The sequence below is a fragment of the Podarcis tiliguerta genome (assembly GCF_965153285.1).
Source record: "Podarcis tiliguerta genome assembly, chromosome: 2".
Lineage (NCBI taxonomy): Eukaryota > Metazoa > Chordata > Lepidosauria > Squamata > Lacertidae > Podarcis > Podarcis tiliguerta.
This window is the reverse complement of record NC_139535.1, coordinates 79,217,026-79,234,284: the sequence shown is the minus strand read 5'-3', so window position 1 is coordinate 79,234,284 and position 17,259 is coordinate 79,217,026. Positions and strand designations below refer to the sequence as shown.

The 17,259-nt window shown below is 41.0% G+C and overlaps 2 protein-coding genes across 4 annotated transcripts in view; one reads left to right on the top strand and one right to left on the bottom strand.

Annotated features, from left to right (window-relative positions):
• Positions 1-244: 244 nt before the first annotated feature.
• Positions 245-12,501, top strand: TTC1 (tetratricopeptide repeat domain 1). Of its 2 annotated transcripts, none has more exons than XM_083430972.1 (8): positions 245-383; positions 1,465-1,806; positions 5,117-5,177; positions 6,377-6,489; positions 7,602-7,638; positions 9,061-9,209; positions 10,159-10,213; positions 11,932-12,501. In XM_083430972.1, exons 2-8 carry the CDS (start codon positions 1,492-1,494, stop codon positions 12,066-12,068), a joined length of 867 nt encoding a protein of 288 aa, XP_083287098.1. In that variant the 5' UTR covers positions 245-383; positions 1,465-1,491; the 3' UTR covers positions 12,069-12,501. The 2 variants fall into 2 exon arrangements, with proteins under 2 accessions (XP_083287098.1, XP_083287099.1); XM_083430973.1 differs by lacking the exon at positions 245-383 and adding an exon at positions 392-542.
• Positions 12,502-13,070: 569 nt separating this feature from the next.
• The window catches only part of PWWP2A (PWWP domain containing 2A), a 28,367-nt gene continuing 24,178 nt past the window's right edge, over positions 13,071-17,259 (bottom strand). For both annotated transcript variants that reach the window (XM_083430771.1, XM_083430772.1), the window contains exon 3: positions 13,071-15,849. Coding sequence is in view for 1 of the 2 variants with exons in the window: in XM_083430772.1 (XP_083286898.1) it covers positions 15,836-15,849 (14 nt within the window). In the remaining variant the exon portion in view is untranslated. The remainder of the gene's footprint in view (positions 15,850-17,259) is intronic.

The following is a 17,259-nucleotide window of genomic DNA, read 5'->3' as shown; positions in this document are numbered from 1 at the left end:
GGGAGCAGTGACAATGACTTCTAAGCAATCAGCCATAAGACTGCCTTACATGGCAACGTAAGGGATCCCTCTCCCCCGCCAACGAGCATGCGGAGCCCCTTCGCCTTAAAGCCTCTCTACGCAAACCCAAACCCTACAGCGCCAATGCCTTCCCGCCCGCCTCCCTTGGCGCCACGGCCACGCTGATTGGCCGGGGAGGCTCGACGTCCACCCCTCCGAGACGAGGGCGTGACGTCATTAACGCTCCTTTCTCCGAAGCCTCCCTCCAAGCGTCTTCTTGGCTTCGCCCCTGCAAAGGAAACAGGAAGTGACGTAGGGGGGAGCGCGACGCGTGAACGACGCGGCGTCAGGAAGTAGTGGAGTTGCGGGTAGAGACGTGATAGGTACGGGCCTCTGAGGAAGAGAAACGGGGCAGTGGGCGAAGTGGGGCTCCTGGGTCACCTGCCTTAGAATATGCTTCAGGGGCGGGGGAGCTACGAGGAGCGAGCTTGCTTGCCCAAGGGCCCCGAATTCTTGATCACTGGCTCCTGTCAGCACTAACGGTGAAGAGGACCGAGGGGGGAACGCCTCGAATTCGTGAAATAAGGACGTGGTGTTTTGGGGGGTTTTTTTGGTGTGCAGCTTTAGCAGCTCTGCGAGGAGGAATTTGCAAAATGTCTCTGTGGCTTCACTGGCCTGGCAGCCCATGGCTGCTGTTCCTGGTGGGGCGGTTGTGGGTTCAGTTGCCGTACCCGCTGCTGTGATGCCATGCTTGGGTGTCTGCGGGCATGATTTGAATGTGAGGAGTTGCCAGGATTAGTTCAAAAGCCAACCCTGTTCTCGCGGGTGGGAGAAGAGGAAGGGAGGGGGAGGTTACACGGTTTTTTGTAATTTCTTTCAGTTGCTTTATTATTATTTTAAAGGCATGACATAAACCTGTAAAACAAATAAATGGAAATATTGGGGTAAGAGCCATAATTGATTGGGAGGGCACATTGAAGTCCAGGGTTTAATCCCTCGTGTCTCCAGTTAAAATACAAAATTGAGGTAGCAAGGCTTACCCTGGGGAGAGTCAGAGAAGACAGTGGTGGACTATGTAGGCTCATGATCTGACTTTAAATAATAAGGCCGTTTCATCTGTCAATATTTTAGTAGGTTCAGTAACTGGTGGAGTTGCATCTGGGAACAGTTTCTCACCATGCTGCTACTAAAGGCACTGGATTACTGTTGAAATACATTATAATCTTGTTCAAAATACAATAAAATGGGATTTGGTACAAATTTATGCTAGAGTTTAGCTTGCTTTGGAAGAGTACTGCTTTGAGAATGATGAAGCTAAAATGGTGGAGGGGAAGTATCTCTAGATCCAACTATCAGTTTATAGCTGATTCTGTGATTAGATGTGTTAAGATTTTGCCAGCATTGTTTAAAGATTTCATATCTGTTGCCATATGTAATTTTTCTTTCTGTGTTTGTTTGTTGAAGGCAGAAAATCAACTTTGTAAGCTCAACATGGAATCTGAAGATTCAATTTCTCCTGAAAAATTAGTTGAGGGTTTGAAACTCTCAGAGGAACAAAGCAGTCCTTCGCAGCCAGATTGTAATAATGTGCATGTCCCCAAAATCGCCAAAGAAGGAGTGACTCAGCTGCCTCACTCTGAGTCCAGAGAAGACGAAGACCTCTTCCATGACTGTAATGACTCTTTTGAAGCAGGAGTGGCAGAAGAGAATCACAATAATAAGGCAGATCCTTTAGAAAATGAAATAGAGCTAGATGAAAAGGACTTATTAGAACTAGAGAAAAATATGTCTGAGGAAGAAAAACAGGTATGCTTTAATGAAACTACAAATGTTTCTTTAACATTGTGTTGATTAGCACTCTGATTTTAATGATATTTCTTTGGAAGTATGTCCCATTGATTTAAGTGCAACAAAGTTCCAAGGAGTATGTTTTGAATTTTAGCTTTTCTAGTATTCACCGTATGTTTTTAAAAATGAAATCTTTCAACATAGTCCTGCTCTTTTTTTAATTGGAAATAGCATTTGTTGATTTCAGTCAAATTTACTCCCACCTACAGCAGCCAATCCCTGTTCATGCTTTTTTGGAAGTAAATCCTTTTCAGCTTAGTGGGGCTTATTGGCAAGTGTGCAATGAAATCATTGTGCATGCAGAACTACTTAAATGAATCCATTGTGCTCTTGGAAATCATTCCATGTACACAATGATTTAGTTGGATTGCAATCTTTTCAGGGCGCAGGTTCACACATTCCCCCCCCCCCCTGTTTTATGGATGAGGTTTGGAGGGTTTGTGATTAAATTCCAGCACTGTGACTCTCCCCACCCACAGCTTAAGTGTCAAGATATAGGAAAACAAGAAATGTCTCTGTGGATTCCTTTATGTCAGCCTTCCCCAACCTGATGCCCTCCAGATATTTTGGACTACTACTCCCATCAGTCCTAGCCATCACAGCACCAAGTTAGGGAATGTTGCTACATGTGATTGCAAGCAGACTCATTATTTCCTCATTTTTGTCTGTGTTATCCATATTTGCCAGAGACACCGACTTTTCCTTTACCACTCCTTTGTTGTGTTTCTGTTTGTCTTCTGATTATTCTGTTCCACTTGCTCTCTATCATCCTAAAACAGAAATGGGCAGTGTGTGCCTGCCGGACAATTGTGTGCAGGCTGTACTTTTTAAAAATTTCTTGTGTTAGACTCTTCTAGATTTTTAAGTGCCGTTTGACTTATCTGAGTTGTCTGATTCATTTCAGGATTTAGAAAAGGCAACTGTTAAAAGTTTAAAAAGCTGTGCTTGTTGGTGGTGGGTGAGATTTTTCCTAAGGTCAGAATTGCTAGAAGACACATATAATCTTGCTTGTTTGCGACATGATTGTCTGGATTTGGGCTTTTCACCTTTGCAAGCAATGCTTATTCAGTAGCAAGAATATTCATCTAAAATAAAAGTTAATCTTTTAATTATTTTGTTATGTTTATCATTCAACAAAAGCAACAGTGGTTTTGTCAATCAGTTTATGTGCAATGAACAAAGGGTAGATTGGGGAATTCTGAGACTGGATAACTAAGGTTAATAAAGGGATTAAAATGCATTCCTCAAGCAAGGCTGCTTTTTAGGGTTCAGACACAGTCATTTCTCCTTTTATATCAAGAAAGATGTGCAACAGTGACTCAGCAGTATATAAACAACAAGGCCTCTGTTTGCATTTAAAAACAAAATCAGATTCTTCACTGGGTAACATACAACTCATGTCTAGTAAAGCTAAACTCTCTATTATATTAAAATTGTGTAAATATTTACTTTGCAGAGTTATCTTCCTGCTAGTCATTAGATGATCCAGGTTGCTTGTACTTACACGCTTACTGCTGGACTGCTTGCTCCATGTACTGTATCTTTTTAGCTTTCAGCCATGGTTAATGACAGAAAAATATTATCAAGGAAGTGCATTCCTGTTCAAATGTATGTTTCCTAACCTGTAATATTTTCCCTTACATTCAAATTTTTAGTTCCTATCAATTACCAGCAAAACCACAAAACTAAATTTTATTTTCATCCAATGAATGCTTACTAAAATTTGGAGGTGTATGGCTGGGTAGTAGAAAATGTTGTTGGCCCTGATTTCTCTAAAAGAGAAAGGAAATCATTAATGTGCATATATATATATATATATATATATATATATATATATGCTCTGTTAACTTTTCTCTAATTGAATAGGAATTTTTTGGCTGTATATATTTGAAAGATTATAACTTTCCTTTCTTTAAAAAGGAAGTTTTTCCCCACAGTAAAAAAACGGAAAACCTCCATGGTAAGGCACTTCAAAAAATCCAGAGAATAAAATGAAATTTATCTTACAACAGTTCCTTTCTGTACTGTGGTAGCAAGCTAAATCTTGAGTGTGTTGGGCAATCAGTTTTAAGTAGTGTGTATTAAAGCAGAGAATGAACAAAAAGAGGTAGGTGTGTGTGTTGATACACTTGATTTCAAGTTAAATGCAGGGTCTGTTGCCTTTCAAGTCCTCTTTTTATTGGCTGAGCTCTTATGATGTCACAGGACCTGAACTAGGAAGCAGAAATTGGCTCAGCGGCCAGGAAAGTAGTATGCTGGCTGTCATGGATGTGAGGATGAAAGAACTATTGTGGGGCGGGGGGGGGGGGAGGAACCTTAGGGAATGGGGAGAGGGCAGAAAAGATGAGGAACTAGAGACCAGTGGAAAGAGGATTAAAGGGGGAGGAGGGGGCAAGGGAAGAAATGGATAGAGAGGCAGAGGTTTGAAAAAGTTGGGAAATTAGTAAAAGAGGTAGAAGGTGTTGGTGGCTAGACATCTTCCTGCCCCCACAAGACATTGGTTGAGCTCCTATGTCACAGGGTAGTCCAGGTTGGAAAGTCTTAAATGGGATTTGGGAACAAAGAGCATGTGGTAGTTAGTGAAAAGAGATGGAGGGCTGTAATTCTTGAAAGCTTATTTTTCCACAAAAGTTGACTGTTCCTTGTTTTACCAAAGAACATATAGCAGAAATAATCATAAACAATAATCAATTTCTATGTACATTAGGTCAGTTCTTCATTCACTTTCCCCCCTCCCAAGTGGGTGAATAGTTTGTGTGGTTGGAACTACAAGACTGAGGTCAAACAACTCCAGCCTTGGTTTGGGGAAGTCTCTATTGGCCTTAGTGCCTCATCTGTAAAATGCAGAGTGACCTCTGTTTCACAGGATTCAGAGAACAAGAAATTATTTTATTTTATTTTTAATGTAAAAAAATTGTCATAAACAAGCACTTGGTAGGTTCTCCTTGCCTAAGGAAGAGCCTCCAACCAATTTGCTATGGTTATGGTTTGCCTACTGTTTGCCTTTGTGGATAGCCAAGCCTCAAGAACTCTTGGGTCTTTTTGGCGGGGAGAAGACTTCACTCAAATTTTGAAACATGTCTCCTTTTTAGAAATCAGAACATTAAAAAGTATGTACAAAATAGCTAGGCAAAATACTAAATAATAGATGGGTTTTTGGATAGATATTTCCATATTTCAGGTTGCAGTTTCCATTGTGATATCAAATAATAAGCTATTTTGCTTACTTGCTTCAGTTATTTATTATGTGGTCTTCTTTGTATTACAGCGGAGAAGAAATGAGAGCACAAAATTAAAAGAAGAAGGAAATGAACAGTTCAAGAAAGGAGGTGGGTGAATTACAACTATGTAATACCCAAATTGTGGTCAGTCTAAAGACAAATGCTATGTAGAATTTGTCATCTGTGCAGGTGATTGATGCGGTCCTTATAGGTGTTTATGTAGTCTTCTTATGACCAGCCATATCTGGAATACATACCCCTGGAGAAGACTTCATTTTATACCTTACCATTGTATTTGGGAATTCTCTTTTAAGGGTTCTGGGAGTTAAGATCCCAGAACTGCAGTCATACTTGTGCTTACTTGGGATTAAATCCATTGTAGATTTTGAGGCAACTGTGCCATTGATTGTTCCCCCCCCCCCCCCTTTCAATCAGTCTTGGGGAAACAGCTCTGAGCGAGTTGTTGCCATTTTCTTAAATATGTTTAGTACTTCTGCAAACCTCGGGATTCCCCATATCCTGCTGAAAGTCTTCTTGTTGTCTTTGGATGGTGCCATTTTGGGGCGCATAAAGGTTGGCACTCAGAGAATGAGTGCACTTTCAGCAAGGGTCTTCACATTTTGTTTGACCTTAATAGATGGGCTTGCCATCACTCTGTTTTATTCTGAAGAAATACATCACACCATGCTCTAGGCCCAGTGACTTGATGGTGGGGGGAATCCCTTGCGCTCTTCTCTAGCTCAGTGCTGGGAAGCAGGGTAAGGAGCCATACTACTTGTGCTGAATCACAGAGCTTGTCCAAAAGTAGAAAGGTCTTCTTGCCTCTCCAGTATCTCCAAGGCTTGGTGTACTGTCAGGAAAATAGACCTTGGCTACCAGTATCTGCATTCCAGGTTGCCAGAATTATATTTTAGTTGCCTTAGCAACTAAAACAAAGTGTATTTGTGGAGCCTTGCCCTACTCTTAACTCCTCCCTTAATGATGTCTCCTAATTGCCTTGGGGTAGTCCTATCTACCATGAGCAGCCCCTCACCTATGTTAAAGATGTTGTAATGTGCTATGACTGGCCCCTAAGCCCTCGAAAGGGTTGGTTTGAGATTCTGAACATTTGGTAATGCTTCTAGCTATCCTTATGACTGTTGCTCGGACTGGGATACATTGCTATTTTGTTTGTTTTAGCAGTGTATTTTTTCTGAAAAATTAAATTGGGGGCGGGGGCGGGATGTGATGCTAGGCATGCCTTCAAGGCATCAATTCTTGTGTGTGCACTTACTGTCTTCGATCTTGACATTTCATTTAAACTGCAGAATATAAAGAAGCTGAAGATGCTTATGCAAGAGCTCTGCAGGTTTGTCCAGCCTGCTGTAACACAGACAGATCCATTTTGTATTCAAACAGAGCTGCAGCAAGAATGAAACAGGTAATGCCCAAGGCAGTGAAGTAGCAAGAATGATTGAATGTGATTATTGTTTACATCTTCCCTTTCAGCTATAAACTTGACAGCTGAAGGCATTTCGTTTTCTTAGACTTTTTTCTCACTGTGGGAGAACACGGGAACAGTGCTGAGTAGAAAAAGTAAAACTGGGACCTCATTAAGCAGGCAGGTCAGCACAGTCTTACTTCCAGACTTAAGAGGTTTCCTCTGACCTTTGGCACATGCCATGACTCATGAGTGACCAGTCTTTTCCTCACTTGGGGAAGCGGTAGAGATGGACGGGGCTTGGGCAGTTGCACAGCAGTCCCTGCCAGCTCCAGAGTTGTGGTTGCCTGGAGATCCTCATCCAAGCTCGGCCAACCCTGCAACCCCCAGGGCAAGAAAGGCAGGCAAGGAAGGTTGAATGCTGCTGCTCAACCAGGCGTGCTTCCTAATGGCTCTTCTCTTGAGTGAGGTTGGCAGGGAGGTGCTCCATGCTTCTGCTTGAAGGTGTTTGGGATGCTTTCAAGCAGCAGTGAACAACCTGATGCGTTCCTCCTTGGTCCTTCCATTGAGAAGGGGGTGTTGGATGCTGATGCTGGAAGGCAACTTCAGGCAAACCGGGTGTGCTGTCCTTGGGAAAGATTGGTGCGGGGTGGTGGGGCTTGCTAAGCAAGGATGTTAACTGGAAACTGCAATATTTGGCATGACCAGCAAGGCCAGCCAGCCAAAAACTCTACCATACCAACTATTTAAATCAAGAGAGTAAATCAATGTTAACACGGTCTATTGCATCAACAATTTTGATTGTATTCCTAGTATGCTTTTATTTTACTTATTGCTGAATTTGCAGCAGAATGTACAGCAGTTTGGTACATTTGCATGCCGTAAGTCCCCTTGTGGAAGAGCTCACCAACAAATGCTGGTCATACTTTTCTTAGCCTCTAAGTAGTTTAGCCAAATTAGTCCCCTCACAGCTTTAGAATAAGTCATCCAGAATATTCTGTTACACTGCAAACATTAAAATATGTGAATAAGTATCACAAAGAATAAGTATTTAGCATTTCTATAAAAATACTATTTGGTGTTAAATGTTAATGCCACCTCTTCTTTTACAGGACAAGAGGGAAATTGCCATAAGTGACTGCAGCAAAGGTACTGTTTTCCTGTTCTTGTGCTCTGTTAAAAGCATGTTGTCTTGGTAAGACTGTTATCTACTTGAGAGGCACCCCACCAGCGGAGGTATACAGATGAACCCAGTTAAAAATGGTGATGGAGGTGGAATTTGCTCTAATCAGTTGGCAGTTACTGACATTGTTTTATTGACATCTAATATCTCTTTGGAAGTTGCTGTGTTCTTTGTCATAGCAATTTTTTGTGGAGTTCCATAATTCAGTTTTCCACTAGCTAAATACCGATTTTTGCTTCTGGAACTATTGATTGAGCATTCCCATTTTTATTTTAGGTAAAAGTTTATTATCTGGAGGTTTTTTATGTGAAGCTTTTACTGTATATTATATCCAGCCTCCCTGCCCACATGTCTCTCAGAATGCTTTTGTTCATGTCATGTGATTTATTCTGTCCTCCTTTCACACTTGTACTTCATCACCCCTAAAATGGTCAGTTTCCTTCATTCCTCCTCCCTGCTCCTTTTACGTGTCCTTCTCCCTCCTAGAATAACATTCCTCTCTTACCTCCTGTCTTCTTATTCCAAATTTGTTTTCTCTCTCTTAAATTATTCACCTTTTATGACTTTCTAGTTTTCTTCAACATCTCCTGTAGCCCTTTCCTCTTGGAAGGAGCCCCCCCCCCCGCCACTGGAGGGGTCTCCAATGGTCTTCCAGCCACCTTTATTCAGCTGGCGCTAGCATTGGTCTAACCAAAGAGCTATCACATGTACAGAGATGTGAGGCAGAGAGACTGGGTAGCTTGTGGAACTAAGACCCACTTGAAAGCAGATTGAGACCCACAGGTGGTTCCTGGCCCATGGAATGAGTGAGGTTGGGTAGCTGCATTTGGCTGACCCCTGCAGGCCAAATTTGATAGATGGGTGGGTGCTGCCCACCTGTTAATTAACTGGTGTCTTAAGATGGCAGGCGACCCATTTTTGCCAGCATGGTTTGAAATCAGACCATACAGTCAAAGGCACAGCGTGCAAAGTGCCAACGATTAGCTGGTCATCAGGTATTGTCCTGAGTGATGGAGTATCCAGCTAGCCTCACTCCTGCTAGAGCAGAGCTGCTTGTTTTCCTTTAAGATCCACATGGACACGCATGTGTAGCCTGAAATCATGCTGTGTATATGGCTTGATCTTGCACTTAGAAAGTAAATCAAGTTCAAGATGGTCCACAAAGGGTTTTGATCACTTATATTTGCTATAACTGTACATTGAAGCAAACAATAAAATGATTATTAACCCATTTGTGTATGGTTCACACTAGATCATAGCTTCTACTGCCAGCACTATCCTATAGTCTGAGGCTAGCTAAACTAGAACATGCTGCAGATGCCCTAGGCTTTGAAGTGAAAAGTTTCCTACCTCAGTTTTTCTGCTGTTTCTTTAATTCTGTTTTATAGCCCTGGAATTAAATCCAAACTATATCAAGGCACTGCTCAGGAGAGCAGAACTATATGAAAAAACAGAAAAGCTGGATGAAGCTTTAGAAGACTACAAAAACTTGTTGGAAAAAGACCCATCAATCCATCAAGCAAGAGAAGCTTGTGTGGTAAGCGTCTTTGCCTCCCCAAATAATGGAGTGAATAGCTCCTGGTAACTGTTGGACATAAGTATTAAATCTTAAGGGTAAAGGCATGCATTACCAGGATGACAGCCTACCATACTTTTAAAACTGGAAAAAGTATGATCAGATTACTTTATTCCCATATTTAAGTCCAAAATGAAACTTCATTTCTAAGAAGGAAGAACTGACCTACAGTAAGCTTTTTGAGTTGGAACCATTGATCATAGTTTAAAATCTCAAAGCTGTAAACCCCTTCCTCATTGCTTCAACAGATAATTCAAGAGAGTAATCTAGAAGACCATAATAACATTTCAGGGAGTAATAAAACAATGAAAATTGTCTAGTTCAGAGGTGACACCTTCTAACAGAAGGTACTGCTCTTTGAGTTTATTTTTAGTACACTACTTTGCAACTTTCAGTACACTACTTTGTAACCCTGAAGACATCAACAATCAGACCATGCATTAATAAGGGTTTCACATGTATTGACCCAATGTTGATCTATCAGAAATTTGCTCCAAAGTAATGTTTTTAGGGGCAACCTTGTGTCTGGCATGTGCTGTAATTTTAGCCAGTACAGAAGCAAGACACAGTGAACTGTGGACAGTATAGAAAATAACCTCAAATCTCACAATGATGATGGGAGTTCCATGTGGGAAGTTCAAGAGTGATCTCCAGAAGAAATTTTGGATGGTTTCCAGTTTGGAAGCATTTACTCAACCAAACACTTCTGCACCATAAAATGACTTACAAAGTAGTTCTTCACGTATAAAGTAGCATTGCAGCGCTCCAGTGAGTTCTGGCTATGAGTGTGTCCCCTGTGTTTTTTCATGCAAAGTCGTGCATCAAGCCATGCATAGTATGTGTCATGGGTAAAAAAACAGGTTGTCAAAGCCAACTTTGAAGTATTGATTCTCTTGTTTGTTTTTCTTAGCGATTGCCAAGACAAATAGAAGAACGCAATGAGAAGCTTAAGGAAGAGATGTTGGGTAAGTGGCACTGGTACCCAGCTTGGTTGTGTGGTAGCTTCCATACATTGGTATAAAACATGAATTTCTTACACAACCATCCCTGCAGACAAATTAATGACTTCTCTTGCTACTCTAGGACAGACTTACCCCTGAAATCTTTGGGTTTCAGAGATCCTCATTTTTCACAACACTGATGCCCCATCTCAGACCATCCCAACTCCACAAACATCAAGGCTTATTGAATGTTACTTTTAAGCTGCTGATTTGACAACTGTTGTTGAAAATGGGCAATCAGATATATTTGTTCTGATCTAGACATCTATGGGTGTTGTAGTATGTGTGGATCATCTCTCCCCCCCCCCCCGATTTTTGGGATGGGAGTGTCTGCACTGGGCCTTCTTGAGTCCAACAGGGGAAGCAGTGGCAGCTGCTCATGAATGTCGCAGTAGGTATGCGGGTTGTGGGTAATGGGTGTGTGGGGGAGATGCATTCTGAGAGGCAAACTCCCAATAGATTCATATTAGAGAGTACCCCTCTGGATTGCACAGTGACCACCATCCAGAATCAGAGAAACAGTTGACAGGTTCATTTCTGCCAGACACTCGTAGCTGAGCAGGATACTGAGTGCAGAATCTCCCTTCCCTCTTGTGCTGGCGAGAAGAAAGGGCAGTCAGTGAAGAAGACCTGCCCCCAGGAGTCTGACCTGATTGGTCATGTGGTTCTGGTCACAATCTCCTTTTTAGTAAGATGCTGTGCCTCAACACCAATGTTTACACACTATGCTGCATGCTCAGTTTGAAATTATGTGGATTTATAATCTAAAATTCTGATCAGAGGCTGTAGGGTGTAGATGATAATGCTTATTAGAATGAAAGGCAAAGCAAACAGAAATATGAATTAGTCTGTCCTACATTTCAACTGCTGAGGCTAACGTTTGCTTCACTATCTGTAGCACAGCAGTTGAAAGGCAGCAAGTTTCTGAACACAATATTGAACCCCAAAATGCCATACAACTACTCTTTCAGTTTTAGCAGTAAAGCTGGCATTTGAATATGACAGAAGGAAAATGTTTTGTGCTGCTTCTACAAGAGCTGTTCATTCGAACCAATTTTTAAGCCTCTGGTCCTGGGCCAGTGTGTTCAGTTTATACAAACTTTTATGTGCCTTATCTCTTACCCATGTGTTTTGTTTCATGTTGATAGTTCATGGTCTTCAGGCAGGCTTTATTTAGGTTTTGGGGTTTTTTACTTGCTCTGTAACTTCTGCCTAAGAACCATTTGGTTTCAGCACTTTTTTTTAGGGTTACTACAACTTCGTAGCAAGTTTGAAAATTACTTTATTAGCTATAAGTAAAACACTGTTCTCAAAGCTTAATTACTTTTGGAGACAAAATGATCATACATGCAAACCAGATAAGCTTTGAATAGGCACAGTTTTTAACACTAATGTAGGTAACTTGTGACAGAGGACTAAACAAGGTTTCAAGCATGTGGAGCCCATCTTTCCAAATGATAGACCATCTACTGTTGCTTAAGTGTCATGAGGCACGTGCTGTACAGAACAGAACCACTCCTGTGTTAGCACTCTTGAACAATGGAATGCTTGCAGCCAATTCATTTGGAACTCCTCATTGTGGACAGTGTTCAAGCAACAAGAAACATTGCTTCATTTTTGACCTTGTGTAGTTTCTTGTACATGTTGGGAAGTACATTTCTTTTTGTGTGTGTATATTGCAGGCAAACTGAAAGATCTTGGCAACTTGGTTCTGCGCCCTTTTGGCCTATCAACAGAGAACTTCCAGGTGAAACAGGATTCCTCAACTGGCTCGTACTCTATCAACTTTGTTCAAAATCCAAATAACAACAACCGATAACATAAGCCCAACCCACTCCTGGTAAAAAGTGTGGCATTGGAATTGTGGCGTTTCAGTGAATGCAGAAAGAAGGAAAATTAAAACTTTTAAGGCCTAACATCTTTATCTAAATATAAAGATTCGAACATAGTCTTATGCATTTCTCTTCTATAAGGTACTTTTTACAGGTGTGGGTGAATAGAGTGAAGTGGTCTGACTTCCGCTGCCATCTTAGATGCACTTTATTTGGGCACTCTTTATCCTCCCTTGTGATGAAGGGGGACGATTGTTTGGCTTTGCTAAATAGAAGAATCCAGTGTTCCCATACCTGTAACTAAAGTACAACCATTTTGTGTGTTCATGGAGTTTGCAGCCTATGTGCGTGAATGAGAGGGCTGATCCCTTTCTATTCAGAGAGGACACTTTTGCTAAGTGTAATAAAGCATTGATGGTATTGTGGTCTGCATTTCGTTGCCTTCTTATTCAAAGGAACATATGAATGCTTTTCCTATAAAAGTAGTATACTGTATAAAATAGCCTGGGTGTAATTGCAGCTATCAAAAGCTGCAATTGTGTTGGTGTTTATCTCTGTAAATGAATCAAAGACTTGATAATTCTATCCATTTAGTGCTTGGGGTTGTTTTTTGTTTCTTTGAGGGGGCAGTGACAGAGGCAGTTGGCAAACTATAACAACCTGTGGCAATATCAATACAAAAAAAGCTGGCACAAGTTCTTGACTGTACATCTGCTGTACTTACAATACCATTTTCTACAGCTTGTTCACATCCCAGCACCACTTTGAGATAATCACGTCCAGGCTCCTAAGGCAGGCAAAGAAGCTCTATACTTAATTCTCCATAACATAAACAACAGTTCAGCTGTTGGCAGTATTACAGCTGCTAATGAAGTAGCAGATTTGCAAACCTGGTACAGAATGAGCCTGCTGCAAGGGGGAGCAAGAAACCTTGTAGCCTATTTGGTTGGTAATATCCTGCAGCACAAGTGTGTGTTCTGTTTTTTCCCCAGAATGTTCCACCCACCTTTCACAAGAGTTTTCAAGGCAGTTAACTAAACATATTAAAAATCTATATTTGAAATAAAGCAGATATAAACACCACGATACTAAAAAATGGGGGGGGGGGGGGACAATTTTAAAAATACTTATAAATTCTTCGTTTAGTACTGAAAAGTTAGCGCTGGCTATAGAGGAACATTCCAGAAGCAGGGGACACCAAAATGAAGGCCCAATCCTTTGTGCTAGCAACAGAAACATTGTAATCACACATAGGATTGCAGTGTTAGCAGTTTATCAACCTGCAATCCTATGTGTGATTACACAGAAGGCCTAGTTATGTCCAGGAGAGTATGTCTAGGATTGCAGCTTGAGTATATTAATTAGCCTTTTACTGTCAAATAAGCAACCAGATGAAGAGGCAGAAACAGACTGCTTTTTTATCTTTTTTAAAAGTGCAGGAAAAAAATCAAGGCTTTATTGAATAGATGGTACACAACATTCTTGAACAATTAATTTCAAGTGACCCTTAAAAGTTGAATCATTTTTCCTCATTCAAGTCTACCAAATGAAGGAGGCATAGTGACATAGCAAACAGACAAAAAAAGGTAACATGGAGCAAAGCTTAAATATTAAGCAACTAAAGCAAAAGGGTGAAAAGCAATACATTACTTCTACCACTACAATTTTTCCCTGACAATCATTTCAAAGTGAAAAACAAGGTGGCTGTAGTTTCTCAATTCTTCATGAGTAAGTACCAACTAGCCATTTTGTCCATTTTCCAACCTTGCTGTCTTTATTTTGCCCATAAACCTGTAGTTCTACCACTTCGTACAGTGTTATGGATGTAAATGGGCAGTGGTTGTGCTCTTGAAGGAGAAGGAATAGGAGCACAGGCTAAAAGTAAGATGTCTATGCAGGCACTACTGGCTCCACCCATTATCAATCCAGATATGTACCCTTATTTGTACAGCCAACACCATTTTCCTGAGTCAAAACTATCATTTTGTGCCATGGTTACCTCCTAAGGTATGTGCACCTTCTCCAGTGAAGTCACCCAACCCTGCTTTTAAATAAAAAGGATGCTTATTTTTGTCTAACTACACTGCACTGACTCGCTGCAGTACCTTTTTGCCTTGCCCAAATAAGCTTCTAATCTTGCTGGAAAATTGTAGAGTATACTTTATTTCTCTTTTGCTTTGACTATTGTAGAAAGACTACTGCAAAGCAATTGCTTGTTGTCCTTTAAACATCCTCTCTAATTTCTTAAGAAAACTGGTACAGTTGAACCTCTTAAAAAGGTGCTATGAACTGTTTTTATAAATAAAATTTTAAATGTTTTCACAGACATTTTTAGTAAATATTTAATATAGAATTGCATTGTAATATACTAACTCATACATCTTTCCCATGTTTAGAATGCTATTTAAAAATATAAATCTGTCAAAGCCAAGGGAAAATCTTGTATAATTACAACATGCATGGAAATTATGAAGCCAAGACTTCAGCTTGTATTTGCTGGTATGGGTAACTTTGGAAAAGAGAGATATTTTGTTAATCTGTAGATGGTTACCTTGATGCCATACAAGACTTAACTCTTGTGTAGATGGCATTGTCATAGTTTATTTGTACTTCATCAGGTTGTGCATTCATTTTGACTTGTGTTTATTGACCCATCAAGCTTCCTGGGGAATCCTGATCTGCTGTTAATAAACTAAATGCAAGTTAAGGTTTTATACCTGGGTAATATGAAAAGCAGATTTTAATAGTGAGTGCAATCCTGTGGAAAACTAGGTTGAATTCCGTTGAAATATGGAACCATCTGGCAGTTAAATACTCAAGTCCTGCAGATAAGAGTTAAGACTTGTTTTATTGGAGAGGGCCTGTAAACCAACTAACTTTAGAAATGCAAAAACCCCAATCTAACAGTGGGCTGTTATGAATAAGTTAGTCACAACCAAATCAGGACTACTGTAATTTAATGTGCAATATGTTCCCTCACTAGAAAGGAAACATGACTTTGGATACCAGTTACTACCCTATCTTAGCTGTAGCTGTCCTTTAGGGTGGCTACTGCTAGAGAATCACAATCACACAGGCATTTGTGTATTGTCAGTGATTCCTGCATTTTACAGAATGATCTTCGTGGCCATCAAAGAAACATTTCCCACAACAGCAAAGGTTTGCCATAATTATTCAAGAATTACATGGATTTCACTGTCGTTGCCCTTACCACCATCTCTAGGGGAAACCTTTGCCTCCAAACAGGACTGTCAGAACACCACAGCTGAATGTGGACGTGCTTCCAGAAATAGGTTACGACTCTGCTAACAGCTGCACCAAATACTAAAGTTTGTTAAGATGTGAAATAACACACAGTAAGAACAAAAGTAAATGTTCAGAAGTTTACAGCCAACTTTCCAGAGGTCTTGACTCCACTGCTAGGGCCTATTCAGACGATCACATTTGAAGAGTAAGAGTACACTTTGTGATTCTTCATACTAGTAATTCAAGTGGTTCCTTGCAAGTTCATCTTGAACAGGCTCCTTGGCTCATGCCTTATTTATTGCAAAAAAGTTTATAAAATATTTCTAACACTTCAAATTCCAAAGTAAATTTACAGTAAGTACAGATGCCCTGGAAAAGGGGTGTGGTGGTTTTTGCAAAAAGTTCTCTCCCAGTATACACTGCAATCTAGATTTCAGTTGTATATCATGCCTGGCCAGCTGACCTTCTTCATGGCAGTGTGGGGAGGTTCCATACATACAGCAGGCGATTAATGTCTCTGTGCTGAAAAGGAGAGGGGGAAAATTCTGAGTTAGCAGTGAATGCATAATTGCCCTTAAAAGACTTTAGAACAGTTAATATGTGGGGGGTTTTTTAATCAGACATAATCTTTAATGGGGAAAATAAGTAGTTGAGGAGAAAGTCTTAGCAAGCCCATACAGATAAATGTGATGGTTAACACGCAGCAAGCCCGAAACAGTATATCAATTATTTTCAACATCATCCTTCTAAGAACCTTGTAATGTTGGTTGGTTGTAATGTTGGTTACTATTATCCCCATAATGCATACTAGGGTCTGCCTTATCCAAGGCCACCTTGTGAATTCATGGCACATCTGACTTCCTCATGCATACACAACAGTCTCTTAACCATATGCTACACCAGCTGATGTTTGTCAGGTTTCTTACTGCCACAGTTTAAAAATATACCCAAATGCCGCCTACTCCATCTCTCTCTACCTAAAGGCCACAAGTAGTGAGTAGAGCTAACATCTTCAAATGACACAAGCAGGAGGTACGGGAAAGGAAGACAAAAGGGTTGCATTCATTCGTCTCAGTGGGTGTTCTCTGCATAGGACTCGTGTCTATCGAGTTCAGTGGGTCTACTGTACATACAGTGGTACCTCGCAAGACGAATGCCTTGCAAGACGAAAAACTCGCAAGACGAAAGAGTTTTTTGTTTTTTGAGTTGCTTCGTAAGACGAATTTCCCTATGGGCTTGCTTCGCAAGACGAAAACGTCTTGCGCCTTTTTCTTAAAACCGTCAATGCATTCCTATGGCAAACCGTCAATGCATTCCTATGGGAAACCGTGCTTCGCAAGATGAAAAATTCACAAGACGAAAAAACTCGCAGAACGAATTAATTTCGTCTTGCGAGGCACCACTGTATAGCTTAGCCTTAGCTGGATACAACTCAATGACTTGAAAATACAGTGCTTTTGGAGAATTTTGCTCCAGGCAGGGCAGAGGACAAAATGCTGGTGGGGTGGACAAGGATAGAAGCTAACAGTAAATGGACAGCAGCATTTGCTTACTCAGCAGAGGCCTCTTCCACTAACCCATCTCTATGGGAAGGACCAGACGTTAGCACAAGACAGGTAAGCACAACCATTTATATAGGGACACCCCCACCCAATCATTTCTAACAGCAGAGAAAGCAGGGCTAGGGCAACGCGGATGGGAGAAAATGTTGGCCCCTGCCCATGAACCAAAGTGGGTTGGGTCCCACAGGGGGCTTGTGTGATGGAAAGGCATTTCCATTTCCCCTGTATTTGAGACTTGCACTTTCTGTTACATGCACATGCTCTCCATCTCCCATCCTTCTACCACTCAGGAACAGATTTTTGAGGAGGATTTGTGGAGAAAGGAGCTGGGAAGCTCCTTGAGCAGAACTCCCATTTGTGAGTCTTGGGA